At 46.8% G+C, this 15,788-nt stretch overlaps 1 protein-coding gene across 2 annotated transcripts; it reads right to left on the reverse strand.

Annotated features, from left to right (window-relative positions):
* Positions 1-1,575: 1,575 nt before the first annotated feature.
* Positions 1,576-15,569, reverse strand: ZNF555 (zinc finger protein 555). Of its 2 annotated transcripts, none has more exons than XM_034997452.1 (4): positions 15,422-15,569; positions 6,150-6,276; positions 5,533-5,716; positions 1,576-5,135 (listed from the first exon to the last, which is right to left on the reverse strand). In XM_034997452.1, the coding sequence occupies exons 1-4, from the start codon at positions 15,422-15,424 to the stop codon at positions 3,569-3,571; spliced, it is 1,881 nt and encodes a 626-aa protein (XP_034853343.1). In that variant the 5' UTR covers positions 15,425-15,569; the 3' UTR covers positions 1,576-3,568. The 2 variants fall into 2 exon arrangements, with proteins under 2 accessions (XP_034853343.1, XP_034853344.1); XM_034997453.1 differs by lacking the exon at positions 15,422-15,569 and adding an exon at positions 14,743-15,005.
* Positions 15,570-15,788: the final 219 nt, after the last annotated feature.

The following is a 15,788-nucleotide window of genomic DNA, read 5'->3' on the forward strand; positions in this document are numbered from 1 at the left end:
TATCACTTCACACCTGTCAGAATGGCTAAAATCAAAAACACAAAGAACAACAGTGTTGGTGAGGATGTGGAGAAAAAGGAACACTCCTGCACTGGGGGTGGGAATGCAAACTGGGCAGCCACTGTGGAAAAGAGTATGGAGAGTCCTCAAAAAGTTAAAAACAGCATTACCTTATGAACCAGCAATCGCATTACTGGATATTTACCCGAAGAATACAAAAATACTAATTCAAAGGGATACAGGCACCCCTATGTTTATAGCAGCGTTATTTACAATAGCCAAGATACGGAAACAGCCTAAGTATCTACTGATTGATGAATGGAAAAAGAAGATAGGGTATGTATGTGTGTGTATGTATATATATATATATATACACACATGCACAATGGGTTATTCAGCCATAAAAAAGAATGAAATCTTGCCATTTGCAACAAGGATGGAGCTAGAGAGTATTATGCTAAGTGAAATAAGTTAGTCAGAGAAAGATAAATACCATAGGGTTTCACTCATAGGTGGAATTTAGGAAACAAAACTAGCAAAAGGGGAAAAAGAGAGAGAAATCAAGAAACACACTCTTAATTATGGAAAACTGCTGGTTACCAGAGGGGAAGGGATGGGGGGGATGAGTTAAATAGGTGATGGGATAAAGAAGTGCACTTGTGATGAGCACAGGGTGATATATGGAAGTGCTGAATCACCACACTGTACACCTGAAACTAACATAACACTGTATGTAAACTACCAGAATTAAAATAAAAACTTTTCAAATAATTCCCCTCTTCAGGAGGGATGGGGTATTGGGTGATGGGCATTAAGGAGGGCACTTGATGTAATGAGTACCAGGTGTTATATTCAACTGATGAATCACTAAATTCTACCCCTGAAACTAATAATACACTGTATGTTAACTAAATGGAATTTAAATTTAAAAAAATTTTTTTTAATTCCCCTCTTCTCAGGCTGCCTGGGTGGCTCAGTTGGTTGAATGTCCAACTCTTGGATTCGGCTCAGGTCATGATCTCGGGGGTTGTGGGATCAAGCCCCGCCTTGGGCTCTGCACTCAGCGTGGAGTCTGCTCGTTCCTCTCCCCCTATGCCAACCCGTACTCTCTCTCAAATAAATAAAATCTTTTTAAAAACCCCCTCTTCTCAATAATGACTGCAGCTTTACCAATTTGTTTTAGTTGGCTAAATTCAATTATTTCTGCTTTTTTTTTTTTTAATTCATGAGAGTCAGAGAGAGAGAGAGAGAGAGAGAGAGGCAGAGGCAGAGGGAGAAGCAGGCTCCTCACCTAGCAGGGAGCCTGATGCGGGACTCGATCCCAGGACCCTGGGATCATGACCTGAGCCGAAGGCAGATGCTTAACCATCTGAGCCACCCAGGCGCCCTATTTCTGCCTTCTACAATCACCAAACACAAACCCAAATCTGAAAATACAGCCTTCCAAACACCCTCTGCCTGATATATCCCACTGTCCTTCACGTGTTCCCTCAAATTGCTTGAATTCATGGCACCCAATTTTCATTGACAAGTGTGTTCCCAGTGGTTTGTTTAGAAAGCTTTGACAAAACAATTATTTGAGGTTTTATTAACAAGGATTACGAAATTCGTTTAATAACAAATGTGTATGTAACAATAAAAATAAAATTTACATGACAAAATACCTTAAGTTGTATGCACCTGGAAATACTGACTTGGAATGTATAATGCTTAACAAAATCACAGTTGATTTGGAATCCATAATTGCAATGGAATATTTTAATCTATTCTCTCAGTACATGACAAAGAGAGTACCATTTGGTAGTGTTATGGGCTGAATTGTCCACCAAAATTTGTATGTTGAAGTCCTAGCCCCAGTACCTTAGAATGTGACCTTGTTTAGAAATAGTGTTGTCACAGATATAATTAGAGGCGGAGATACTGGGATAGGGTGAGCCCTAACTTGCTATGTGTGGTCCTTATAAAAAGAATGCCACACGAAGAGATAAACACACATGCATGCAGAATGCAGTGGGAAGATTAGTTACATTGCCTCAAGCCAATGAACTACCAGAAGCTAGAAGAGGGCTGGAACAGATCCTTCCCTAGCACCTTCAGAGGAAGCAGGGGCTGGCCAATACTTTGATTTTGGACTTCTACCTTCAGAATTGTCAGACCAAAATTTCTGTTGCCTTAAGCCACTCAGTTGTGGTCCTTTGTTACAGCAATCCTTAGGAAAGTAATACAGTAAATATACAAGTGATGTGAAAACACAGTGAATAGTGTATTTCTAAGAAATATCTACAAAAGATTGTTCTCGAAGACAAAATATATACTGTTTTTAATGACACACATAAATGTAACAGTGAAGCCCATATCAAGTAACAACATTGAGCTCTCCCAAAATCTAATACATGAAGGTGCTTTCTGTCACACAGGACTGAATGAGCACACTTTAAAATGCAATAGGTCAACAAAGTCCCACGTGTTGTTTGGCTTTGTAGTAGCTTTTGTGGCAGAATCCGGATCACAGAGTCACTAGAAGTATTGAAAATAAGGTGTTCACTAGACAAATTAGACCTTATACACATATGTGAAAATCTAGAGAAGAGGGGAATCACAGCATCAAAGATCACTGAACGTGAGTCTGAATGAGTGGTCTAGAGAACACATCAGAGTTGGTAGGAATATCCAAATTGTGAGTGCAAGACCACACAAGTGGATCCTTGATACATAGCTCATGGAGATATTCATGGAAGCCTACAAAACTCTGAGGAAAATGGGAATCGAGCACGTGGCATTTTTTTTTTCATGATACCCTTGATTGGCAGGGCCAAGATCAGGAAAACGGGCTGATGTCCAAAAGCCCCTTTGCATCACTCACACTTTAACGTGTCCAAACACAGAAATGGCTTCTTCATTTCTGCCTTCCAAATCTCATGCGAAGTTAGGCTACTGGTAAATTTGACCACATGATCATAAAGGGATGGGAAATGTAGTTCCCAACATTACCCACATTGACAACACAATGTAGAGGAACCACCTCAAACTCTGTATCCTATAGCTCATGGTCACAAAGTAGCTTTTCAGTAAAAGCCTACTGTCCAATTTCCAGTCACAAGCAAGGACAAAGAGCAAAGGGAAAGGGTTGAAAATGACAATTCACACAAGACTATGCTTTTCAAGAACTCTGCACAATTACAAATGTCTGCAAACTATTTGTAAAGAAAATGCAGTAACGTTCCTCTGGCCAAAATAAATAGATTCTCAGTAAGGCAGAAAACATATAACGGGTAATATCCAGTATCTGCCACGCTAAGCTAGTAAGAAAATCCCAACAAATACCAAAATGCCATTGTTCCAAAAACCCCTTCAAGAATTCAAAGAAATTAAAACTTACCTACATATTAAAAATACACTTCAAATCACCATGAGTCCAACAAACCATAAAGGTAGCAGGTTTATTTATGGAAATGTAGGGAAAAAACACCACCTGCAAAATTTGAAATGACAGCTGAAAGAGTACTTGGAGTGCTATCTGTAACAGAACTGGAGATACACGCCCCAAAGGTCCACTTTGATGAGGTACTCACAAGGGCAGTACCATATTTACGGCTTTGATAAGATTTCTCTCCTGGTGTGGATTTTCTGATGCATGAGGCATGAATTCCTTTGCAGGAGAATTTCCCGCATCCCCCAAGCAGTGTCTCTCTGTGGTGTGTATTCGTACATGTCTTCTTAAGGACGAGGAACAACTAAAGGCTCTCCCACACTCCTTACAGTCATAAGGTTTCTCTCCAGTGTGCACTCGCATATGTATCGGCAAAGACGATGGCCATTTGAAGACTTTCCCACATTCCTTACACTCATAGGGTTTTTCTGCAGTGTGTGTTCTCACATGCTGTTGCAAAAGTTCAGGCCAACTGAAAGCCTTGCCACATTGCTTGCATTCGTAGAGTTTCTCTGCGGTGTGCCTTCTCATATGTTTTTGTAAGGATATGTGGCAATAGAATGCTTTCCCACATAGCTTGCATTGATACGATTTCTCTCCAGGATGCATTCTCACGTGTTCCCGAAAGCAAGCAGACAAATTGAAGGCTTTCCCACACTGTTTGCATTCATAGGGTTTCTCTCTCGTGTGTGTCCTCATATGTCTTCTTAAGGATATGGGCCAGTTGAAAGTTTTTCCACACTGATTGCATTCGTAAGGTTTCTCTCCAGTGTGCACTCTCATGTGTCCTCGAAAGGATGAGGGATGGCTGAATGCTTTCCCACACTGGCTACATTCGTAGGGTTTCTCTCCACCGTGAGTCCTCTCATGTCTTCGGAAGGACTGGGGATAAATGAAGGTTTTCCCACATTGTTTGCATTCATAGGGTTTCTCTCCAGTGTGAATCCTTTCGTGTCTCCGGAAGGACTGCAGGTAAATGAAGGTTTTCCCACACTGTTTACATTCATAGGGTTTCTCTCCAGTGTGTGTTATCATGTGCCTTCGAAAAGCTGAGGAATAACTAAAGGCTTCTCCACATTCCTTACATTTATGTGGTGTCTCCCCGGTGTGTGAGATCATGTGTCTTCGAAACGTTGAGGAATAGCTGAAGGCTTCCCCACATTCCTGACACTTATAGGGCTTCTCTCCAGTGTGTGTTATCATGTGCCTTCGAAAAGTTGAGGAATAGCTGAAGGCTTTCCCACATTCTTTACATTTATAGGGCTTCTCTCCAGTGTGAGTTCTCACATGACTAGTAAGACTTGAAAAATCAATGAAGGCTTTCCCACACTGCTGACATTCGTAAGTCTTCTCGGCAGTATGGATCCTTATATGCCGGTTGAGGGACGACGTACGAGGAAAGGTTTTTCCACATGATTTACACTCATAGGTTCTCTCTCCGTTGTGGGTCCTCACATGCATTCGTAGGTGTGATCGACAACTATAGGCCCGCCCACACTCCTGACACTGATACGGCTTGTATCCAGTGTGCATGGCGACGTGACTCTTGAGGGAGGAATGAGGCACAAAGACTTTTCCATATGCACTACATCCATACTCTTTTACTCCAGTATGAGTTTTCTGGTACAGATTACGATTTGGAATCTGACCGGAGCCTTCCCCATACTGATCATTACTTTCAGAAAGTTTCTCCACCACATGATTTCTGTGAAGAATGAGAAGCATGTTATCATCAATGGTTTGATTAATGGTTTCTCACTATTTACTATTAAGTATTAGGATTACATTTTCATCAATTTCAGTGAATGTGTAGGCTTTCTACCCTATCTGACCAAGCAGAATAAACTGAATATCATGGAAGGGAATTCAACCATAGGAATTATGAAAACGGTGTTTCTTAAATGTGGCTTTTCCTCTTAATTGTTTTCAACTGAATTATGTTTTTAACACTCAACATATTTGAGGAAATATTTCTGTAAAAATTCTCAGGGAATAAACAAATCTGATCTAGGCTCCTATGGGTGTTTGCTTTGCTTTTTCACGTTCATGACATACTAAGATTCTCCCCTGGAACACTGCTTTCTCTTGTGAGTGCAACTCACCTCAGATGTCTCCCCTGCTTTGTGTGCTGATCTTCAGTGCTAAATTCTTCCCAAATTTTCCCTAAAACAGAGGCCCAGGAATCATTTCTGGTGAACTTTGCTATTTTATGTTCCTTGAATATTTTATTCCCATAAACATCCTGCTGAGAAACTGACCCACTGGCTTTAAATTGAGTCTCATCATCTGAAAGCAAAAAGGGAACAAGTTTTAAAGAAAGAAGGTACGTGTTGGTCAAAATGACACTGAGGAGTTTAGCTGGGTCAGGACTTCACCAATAACAAGTACAAGGGGTCAAGGTGGTAAGCAATTTAGGAAACACAGAATTCTCATAAGATTACATAAACATCACTGGGCTCCTTAATGACCCATGAAATCTATTCACTGATGACACACAGGGAGCAGTAGAGATAAAAATAATAATAATAATAATAAGTTTAATGCAGAGATTCTCCTTCTCATGCAGAAACTATTTGATTCTAGCTCTACGGTGGTTGTGACCCTGTCGGTCTTACTAATAATGTATCCCTTTTCCACAATCCAAATTTGGAAACAGGCTTGATGTGCAAGAAATGCTTGTTCTCTAAAAGACTAAGTGAAGGAATGAGGTCATTCTTACCCACTGAGGCCAGGTTTTTCAAGTTTTCCAGCATCACTTCTCTGTACAGTTCCCTCTGAGCAGAATCCAGCAAAGCCCACTCCTCCAGGGTGAAGTCCACGGCCACATCCTCAAAGACCACTGAGTCCTACAACACCCAACAGATGTGCAGAAGGAAAGCTGAGACTCACTGAGTAACCAGATTTGATTCATAGGAAATTCAGACAAGACTCTGTGGTCACCTAACCTCTACTCTATGACTCGATCATCAGATCTCTTACTCTGTCCACACTTATATCCTCACAAATTTAATAGCTCCACCATACACTGAACCTATCTTTACACTTTTACTGCAACCAAATCAAGTCTCATTCTTCTTTTACCAAAGGTTCAGACCACATTGGAGAATTCACAGAAATGCTCTAAAAATGAAACAAATATTTGCATTTTAAGACCCATCGATCCCTTGTGACAAAAACTACTTTGGCTCCTTCCCTATTATGCGCCACATCACTAAACACCACATCAAGAGCCAGGTCAAACCTGGGTGAGGTTTTATGAAATAAGCACACACTGAAGGACTGGGAACTTTTCCTTCCATTCCCCTCACCAAACCCAAGAGGCTTACTGGAATCCACCTGCAGCAGGGGCCAGCTAACCATATCATCTTAAAGAACTCCAGGCTGTAAGTAGACTGTTTCTGCTGGCTAAATGATAAAATTCCCTTGGAGAAGTCTTCTTAATATATTTGTGTAATACAGGAATGGGATAGAAAGTTATTGAGAAGTCAGAGCTCAGGAAAGAGGACACCAACGTGAGAACTCAGTGCATTCCCTGCACTCCTGAATCTCAGTGCACCTGCCCTACACAAACACATACATACACACACACACACGGGGCAAATGTAATATGACAACAAAACAGCTCTTTCCACCAGAACCATGGAGGAGTATTCTTGCTGACCTTGAGGATAAGGTTAAAAGTCCCACCCTGCAAAGGAGTTAACTGAAGTCAAAAATATCTGACAGTGAGTTTGCCCAAGATTATAAAATACATAAAGGATTAAGCAGTGCCTTCCTACAAAGGAAACCCTCCCCCATATCAATTTCCAGGTAGAAGCGGTCCCCCAGACATCATCCTTCAGGCCGTACTCTCAATTTCTCTCCTTTCCATGTCCCTCTGTGTCCCTGTTGGGTACATGAGCATGTCAGCCCCCCTCCCCCAGAGCACAGGAACCACTGAGCTGCATGCTTCCCTTAAACCCTGATTTTTTAAAAAGCTCCTCAACCCACAGACATCCATGAGCATGAGGAAATACTCATCCAACGATTCTGATGCCAGAATTTACCCATTCAACAGGGTAGCAGAGTAACAGGAAAACCCCTACTACTGGAATGGGGACCAGTGGGAGGTTCCCAAGTCAGCTGAACTGTTCTTATCTGTAGTGCTTCTTCCAGTGAACCCCCACACCTAGTGTGCAGACAGCGTGACTTTCAGCCTTATCCTTAGACACACCTCCCAGCAAGGCTGGTGTCTGGGAGCCTGGGTTTCAGGCTTCCCACCACCCTGACTGTATTACCCACTGTGGCTAAACCACTGTGCCCATGACATTGTTAATACTGAACGTGCCTTCCTTCTGGGAGTCTGGAGCAGAAACCCCAGGCACCGAGTCTCTGATGAGCCTCCCTAGTAGACAATATTCCATGTGTTGCCATGACTTGTTGCTGGGTGCACGCTGGGTGGCTCTGCCAGGAAAGAACTCTTAAAAACCTGCACTTGGTTTCCCTCAGACTTCTCCCCATATGCCTGTTCCCTCTGCTAATTTTGCTGGGTGTCCTTTTGTTGTGACAGATCACAGTCCTAAGTAAAAGTATAAGCTAAGTTGTGGGGGTCCGACTAGCAGGATGCAAGGGTGGTCTTGGAGACACCAGTCACAGTTGGCATCAGAGGTGGAATTTGCTAGAACACCCCTGACTCACTGAAATATAGCAAAAGCATGTTTGGGAAGAGGAGGGGGGTTGGGGAGATGGTGGAGCTCTGGAGCCCAGGGGGCTCGGTCATCTGTGGTGTGGACAAGCAGCTGAGCTGTGAAGCAAGAGCTGACAAGAGGTAAAAATGGGGGGGTGCCTGGGTGGCTCAGATGGTTAAGCATCTGCCTTCGGCTCAGGTCATGATCCCGGGGTCCTGGGATCAAGACCCGCATCCGGCTCCCTGCTCCGCGGGAGGCCTGCTTCTCCCCCTCCCTCTGTGTCTCGAATGAATAAATTTTAAAAATCTTAAAAAAAAAAAAAAAAAAAGAGGTAAAAATGGCGGGTCCAGCTCCAGGAGGCCTGGCGCACTGGATAGACTGGCTGCTTCTGGCCACGCTCTCTGAGCGAGAAGAAAAACAAAGCACAGCTTCGGTGAGGTCTTTGATTTTTGTTCACTCCTCCAGGCAAGAGGAGAAAAGGCCTCCCAAGTTACCAAGGTAAACTATGGATGGGCAAAAAAAATGTGAAAAGTTTGCACTGCATTGGGAGAAAAAAAATAGTTAAATCAGCTTCTAGAGCTGGAGCAAACCTTTCAATAAACCAAGGGCCTAGTGGGCAGGGATCCTCTACCCTTTCTTCTCACCTAGTTGCTGCTGGGCTGCCAGAGCCTCCTGACCTGCACGCGCGTTCAAGCCAGGACCTCCCCTGGCAGCTGTAATGTTACCCCTGTAAACGCTGATTTACTACTAGGGCCTCACTGTGGCTCAAACTGTGTCTCCCAAAAAAGTATGTTAAAATCCTAACCCCCCGGACCTATGAATGTGACCTTACTTGGAAATAGGATCTTTGCAAATGTAACCAAGTAAAGACGAGGCCTTTAGGAAAGGCCCCAATCCAAGCCGACTGGTGGCCTTCTAAGAGGAAAATGCCACGTGAAGCCGGAGACACTCGGGGAAGGTGGCCACATAAAGATGGGATGCAGAGATGGAATTCCACTGTCATAAGAAGAACGCTGGGGGCCACCAGAAGCCGCGAGATGCAAAATCCTCCCGCCACCTCCTTCTGGACTTCTCACCTCCCGAACGCTGAGTGAATACATTTTTAAGCCACCCAGTTTATGGCAATTTGTTATGGGAACCCTACAAAACTAACACAGGCTTTGAATGAATTTGTGATGAGGGGCGCCTGGGTGGCTCAGTTGGTTAAACGACTGCCTTCGGCTCAGGTCATGATCCTGGAGTCCCGGGATCGAGTCCCACATCAGGCTCCCTGCTCAGCAGGGAGTCTGCTTCTCCCTCTGACCCTCCTCCCTCTCATGTTCTCTGTCTCTCATTCTCTCTCTCACAAATAAATAAAATCTCAATAAATAAATAAATAAATAAATAAACAAACAAACAAACAAAATCTTCTTAAAAATTGTGATGAGAAAAAAAGGGGAAGGGGATTTTTTTACTTAAAATGGTTCTGCTTCATGACTACTGCACCTGCCCGTAAGATAAAAGCTGACGCAGGCGGATGTGCGTGTAATCTCCTTAAATGCCAGAGGGACCATCCCCATCAGTGCACAGAAAGAAGTGCTGACAGGACACGACCCCCTTGTTTGTTGCCACTGGTGCAGGGAGTGGAAGTTAAACTCTAAGTCTTAGAAACAAGTTTAGGTCTCTGTAACAAATGATTTTTTACTGAGTTTTTACCTACCGGAGGTTCAAAACAAGAGGGAAACAGTGAAGAGACAGGCAATCTCTACCTGGAGATACACTTTGGGAATTTTTTTTTTTTTTTTAAAGATTTTATTTATTTATTCATGACAGACAGAGAGAGAGAGAGAGAGGCAGAGGGAGAAGCAGGCACCCAAGGAGCAGGGAGCCCGATGCGGGACTCGATCCCAGGACCCTGGGATCATGACCTGAGCCGAAGGCAGACGCTTAACCATCTGAGCCACCCAGGCGCCCCACGTTGGGAATTTTAAGTGCAAGTCGTCAGCTCGTCGGAGGGCTCTCAGGAAACCCTATTTCTGACGACCGTCAGACTGATGACTGCCCAGCAGCGGCTCCGGTGGGTTGGGGAAAGTCATCCTTGCACCTCGGAACACAACTTTCTGACCCTGCAGTGTCTCGGCTTTGCTGCTGCTAAGAAAGGCCCCTAGTGATTCAGGGAATGCTGAATTCCGAACTGTCTGAACTTGACCGCAAGCTCACATTCCACGGTGTCCACAACGGGAGGCTTCGGCCTTAGCGCACACCGTACTGATCCAGAAGCAGGTATCAGCTCCACGAGGCTCTGACTCTGGGAATACTGCAGATTTAGGACACTTCCCCAAGATCCTAAGCTATGAAAACCTCGGGGTGGTCCGTCTGGGTCACTTACAGTTGCCAGTGAGGAAGGCCTCATTCTCCGATGAGACCATCTGAAATCAAGCCCTTCACTTCTGTTTCTTTCCACACAGATCACCCCCAGACACCGTCCACACTGGCGAGCGGGACAAGCTAGTAACGTGGGCAGGCAGTCCCTCCGAACAAGGACCAGACCGAATTACTTAAAATCGGCCTGCTGGGGGCCTGCTGACCGGGCTGCCTCATGCACATCCCATCGGGACACCATCTTATCCCCGGGAGACACTCAGGTCAGCTGCAACCTACAGGAATGGACACCTGAGGCCAGGTGGAAAAGAATACAGAAAAATAAAACAATACAGAAATTTTGACGATGAAGCCCCCTAACATTCTAAGACCTTTGCCTTTCTGGTTAATGGGATTTACTTGAACTGGGCAAGCCCAGGACCCCCTACAGGGCATACTGCAGACCTGTCTCACCCAGCTGCAAAGGGAACTACGGATGATAATTGCTGTAAGGAGGTCTCATCCAAGGGCCAAAGGAATGTGCTGTTGAGAAGTGACAACTGAACAGGCCTCAGTGTCCTTATCCTTAGAAAGTCCTGCTTCCAAGGTTGGCCCTTGGCTGGTTCAGAGGAACGTGGATTTGGGGAGGCTTCCCACCACACTGCTAGGAGAGGCTCCTTGTGTCTTTTTCTGCAAACCGTGTCTTGTGCTGAAGACCAGCTTTCCTTCTGGGAGTCTGGAATCCTGGTCCATGCTAGGCAAGGACCTGCCTCCATGGTGGCAGATGTCTCCATGACCAGCCCCCATTAAAAGACCTGCTAACTGAGTCTCTCACTAGCTTCCCTAGTAGAACATTCCACATGTGCCGTCATGCCCGGCTGCCGGGGGAACTCAGCACAGCCTGCGTGATGTCACTGGAGGGGACCCTTGGAACTCTGCACCTGGTCTCCTCAGGACATTTCCCCTCTGCTGACTGTGCTCTGTATTCTTGCGCTATAACAAATCAGAGCCGTGAACACAACTACATGCTGGGTCCTGGGAGTCCTCCTAATGAATCTCTGAACTGAAGGGTGTCTTGGGGGCCACTATAGACTGAAAGTTTTTGTGCCCCCCCCAAATTCATGTTAAACCCTAACTTCAATGTGACAGTACTGGGAGGTGGGGGCTCTGGGAGGGGCTTAGGTCATGAGGGTGCAGCCCTCACAAATGGGATGAGTGCCCTTATGAGAGACGCCAGAGAGCGCCCTTGCCCCGTCCTCCACATGAGGAAACAGTGAGGAGACCACTGTCCATGAACCAGGAAGGAGGGCCTCACCAGACACCAAATCTGCCAGGGCCTTGACTTTTGACTTCCCAGCCTCCAGAACTGAGAGAGACAAACGTGCATTGTTTATAAGCGCCCAGTCTATGGCATTTTCGTTATAGCAGCCCCAACAGATGGAGATAGGGACTCCCAACACACCCAGCTGGAAACCATCAAATACTTTAACACAACATTAATTTTTTAAATGTGCACTGAGGGGGTGCCTGGGTGGCTCAGTCGGTTACCCATCTGCCTTCAGCTCAGGTCATGATCCCGGGGTCCTGGAAGCCAGCCCCATGTCAGGCTCCCTGCTCAGCGGGGAGTCTGCTTCTCCCTCTGCCCTCTCCCTGCCGCTCCCCCTGCTTGTGCTCTCTGTCAAATAAATAAATAAAATCTATATAAAAAATGTGCATTGAGAACCCAAAATATGCAAAAGACTCTGCAAAAAGCTTTGTGCACATTAGCGCATGTGTTCCTAGGAACTCTGCAGAGCAGCTGGGCACGCTGGTGCAGAGCAGAGGGAATGCAGAGCAGACTCCTCGAACACCCGCGCTTGCACACAGAGCTCACAGTGGTTCCGCTGTTGCGACTGGTGTCTCCCGAGGTGGTAAGGAGACACACCGATCCTGCAGAGCCCCGTGGGGAAGCTCATTCCACTCTCACATGCTGTGCCCTGCGCCCAGCTAGGACTGCTCTGAGGGTCCGACTTCTAGCTCCTCCGTGGGGTAAGATGCATTCCGGTTGCAGTTACACAGGTCCTTGTACTGGTACTAACAAAACAAAAATCCTGAACCTTGTGGATTTAAATTCTCTTGGGGGAAAATAATAAATAAGCAAACCAAATATAAGTACTGCGGAAAACGTGCCACAGCAAGGGGATGAGGAGGGATATGTGTATATTTACGTGTGTGTTTGTATGTACGTTTATCTATATCCGAGTTGCCACGGACACAGACACATAGGAATGACTGGTTGGAGGGCGGAGGAAAGGAGAGCAGAAAAATAACCATTTGAGATTGTACTGCAAATGGATACCTAATTGCTCAAAAATACATGTAAGTACACACATATAACAATATGCACACATGCACAGAAGCATATATGCAGAACTATAGATATACATATAAGTCTTTATATACTTCCACATACTAGTTACATCTTGAGAGTGAGGGGACCTGACCCCGGGGATCACTCCAAGTGGGGTGTCTGGTGTGAAAGTTCTACATTTAGGGTTGAATTTCATTTCACAGAGGATTATTTTTTAAGGTATCTGTCAGCTGTACCTAGGTCATTTGCATTTTCCTGCGCCGATCCTATATTACACAAGAGAAAACTCTGAAATCTATTCATATGATTTACCTGTAATCATCATAAGAGTTGCCAAAAACCATTTTATAATATTCAACAGTCGTACATAAAAAATCTTACCACCGGGAAATGATGGTAACTAACATGCCTAACCTGATAAGGGAAAACCAATAAAAGAATGTTCAAAACAGAACAAGGAATATATAAATGGTATGAAGTTCACTGTTTCCTCGAAAACAATTAGGTAGAAATCAGGTATGCCCAGCTCCTCACTGTTAGTCAACATTATACTAGAGATCCCATCAGTACCACCAGGAAATAAACAAAGGTAGAATACTAGAAAAGAAACCCTTGCCTTCGTGTCTAAACCTAAAAACTGTATATACAGGACACCTATGGAACAGAAATGACAGTCACAGAGTAAGATTTTCAATAAGAATCCAGGATAAAACTTCAGTATAAACCCAACTTCATTACCTAATTTTTTAAAAAGATTTTTTATTTATTTATTTGACAGAGCACAAGCAGGGGGAGCGGCAGAGGGAGAGGGAGAAGCAGACCCCCCCATTGCGCAGGGAGCCCGATGTGGGACTCGATCCCAAGACCCGGGGATCATGACCTGAGTGGAAGGCAGTCGCTTAACCGACTGAGCCACCCAGGCGCCCTTTCATTACCTAATTAATAGAAACAGCAAGTTGGAAAATATATTTTTAAAAAGGTAACACATACTATGGTAAAAACCAAATTTCATTAGTACTAAATAAGTAAAATGAAGGCTATTAAAGAACCCAAAAGGAAAAATTTGAAAACATTAAGGGTAATACCCCAAACGAAACAAATGGAAAGAAGGCACACATTCTTGGGGGGGGGGGGGCTCGGGGGCTCACTGTCACTAAGATATCAACCCTCCCAAGACAGACCTAGGGTCTTCAAAAAATACCATTAAATCCATAAACCAAGGGACGCCTGGGTGGCTCAGTCTGTTAAGCGGCTGCCTTCGGCCCAGGTCATGATCCCAGGGTCCTGGGATTGAGTCCCACATCGGGCTCCTCGCTCAGCGGGGAGCCTGCTTCTCCCTCTCTGTCCCTCTGCTTGTGCTCTATCAAATAAAATCTTTAAAAAAAAAAGAAATCCATAAACCAAGTGTGGTTTGGGGGGCGGGAGAGGGGGCAAGACAAATACCAATTTTGCAAACCTAACAGGAAGAACGAACGTCCAAAACCAGGCACCATGTTCTAAAGAACAAGGCCGGGCCTGCCCACACCCAGCAAGGATTTGAAAGCAAAGACACTCCTGACCTGATGAGATTCACAGAGACACCGCCTAAATCGATGGCTCCGAGTCTATGGATGGGGAGGCTTGACTCACAGCGCACAGCCCCCGAAGAGCGCGACAGTGACAACCTGATTTCCAGATGAGAAAGGTGCGTATTAATAAATGAACTGCAGCCAGTGGACTGTAGCTGAAAGCAAAGTGTATTACGGACAACAGGACACAGTGCTGCCCAGAAAAGAACAGCCTGGGCAATCTCCGTGACTCCCAGCTGACCTCCCACACTTTGGGGACAGGGGTTCGTTTCTCCGAAGCCGCACTGGAAGGGAGCTCTTTCTCTATTTCGGGGACGTGCTTTTCCCCAGAAGGGCTTTCACGGGCAGGCCCTGGGATTCCAGTGGTCCCCACTCAAAGGCACTGACCTGAGAAACTTACTCCGCGCCGGGGGCGGTTTAAAAAGTGTTTAACGCAGGGAGCGCAAGACATTGCCTTGCTTTTCTGACATTCACTCCGTTGAAAAGAGTTCATCTTCGCCCTCACGCTCCGTCAATTGACTGGACTGGACATTTGCTCCAACACTGCGGCTCCGCTAAGTGGACACAGCTTTTCGAGGGGACGCCCCCGGGCGTGTGTCTCCAGGGTCTCGCGCGGCCGGCACACAGCGCGGGGCCCCTCGCCCAGCGCCCCGAAGTGTCCCCCGAACAAAGGGCGCCGGCCCCGGGCAGGAGACACCACCAGCCCTCCGGGTGGAGAGCCCAGCGGCAGGAACCGGTTCTCCTGTCCCGCAACACCAGCGTCCAGCCGGACCCTGGTCCCAGGACTGAGAACCGGAGTCGGGGTGACCCGGGGCCGAGGGCCTGCCAGGGGGTCCCCCGAGCCCAGGGCCCCCCGCAGGTCTCCCCACACTCCTCGCCCGCCCCCCCCCCCACTGCACCCCGAGGCTGTCCTCGGGGAGGAGCCGGCCCAGGACTGAGAGTCCCCGAGCCCTCAGCCGAGGGCGGGGACTCGGGGCGGGACCCCCGGGCCCGCGGCCGCAGGAAGCCGGTTCCGGCCGGTTGGAGCCAGCCCCTCCCGGTCTCGGCCCGGGCCGCGCGCACTCACCATCTCGCGGCCCGGCTCCGAGCTTCCGGGCGTCCTCCCCGCGGGCCCGCGGGCCGGGCAGGTGAGAGCGGCGCGCACCGGACACCTGGAGCCGCGCGGGGGAGGTGCGCGGGGGCGCCCGGGCCGGCCCAGAGCCACGTCCACGCGGCCTCGAGCGCGCCCGCCCCCGCGTCTGATTGGACGGTGCTCGGGCACCTCCCTCTCCCAGGGCCTCCGATTGGGGACTTCTGCAAGGCCCGCCTCCGGTGCCCCTGACTGGGCAGTGCTCGGGACCCGCCTCCTTGATTGGCTAGCTCTCCGGGCACCGCCCAGGAGCCCTGATCGTCCTCCGAGAACCGCCCCTTTCGTTCCGATTGGACGGTTCTCC

The sequence above is a fragment of the Mirounga leonina genome, unplaced genomic scaffold (genome assembly GCF_011800145.1).
Source record: "Mirounga leonina isolate KUSES-001 unplaced genomic scaffold, KU_Mleo_1.0 Mir_94, whole genome shotgun sequence".
NCBI lineage: Eukaryota > Metazoa > Chordata > Mammalia > Carnivora > Phocidae > Mirounga > Mirounga leonina.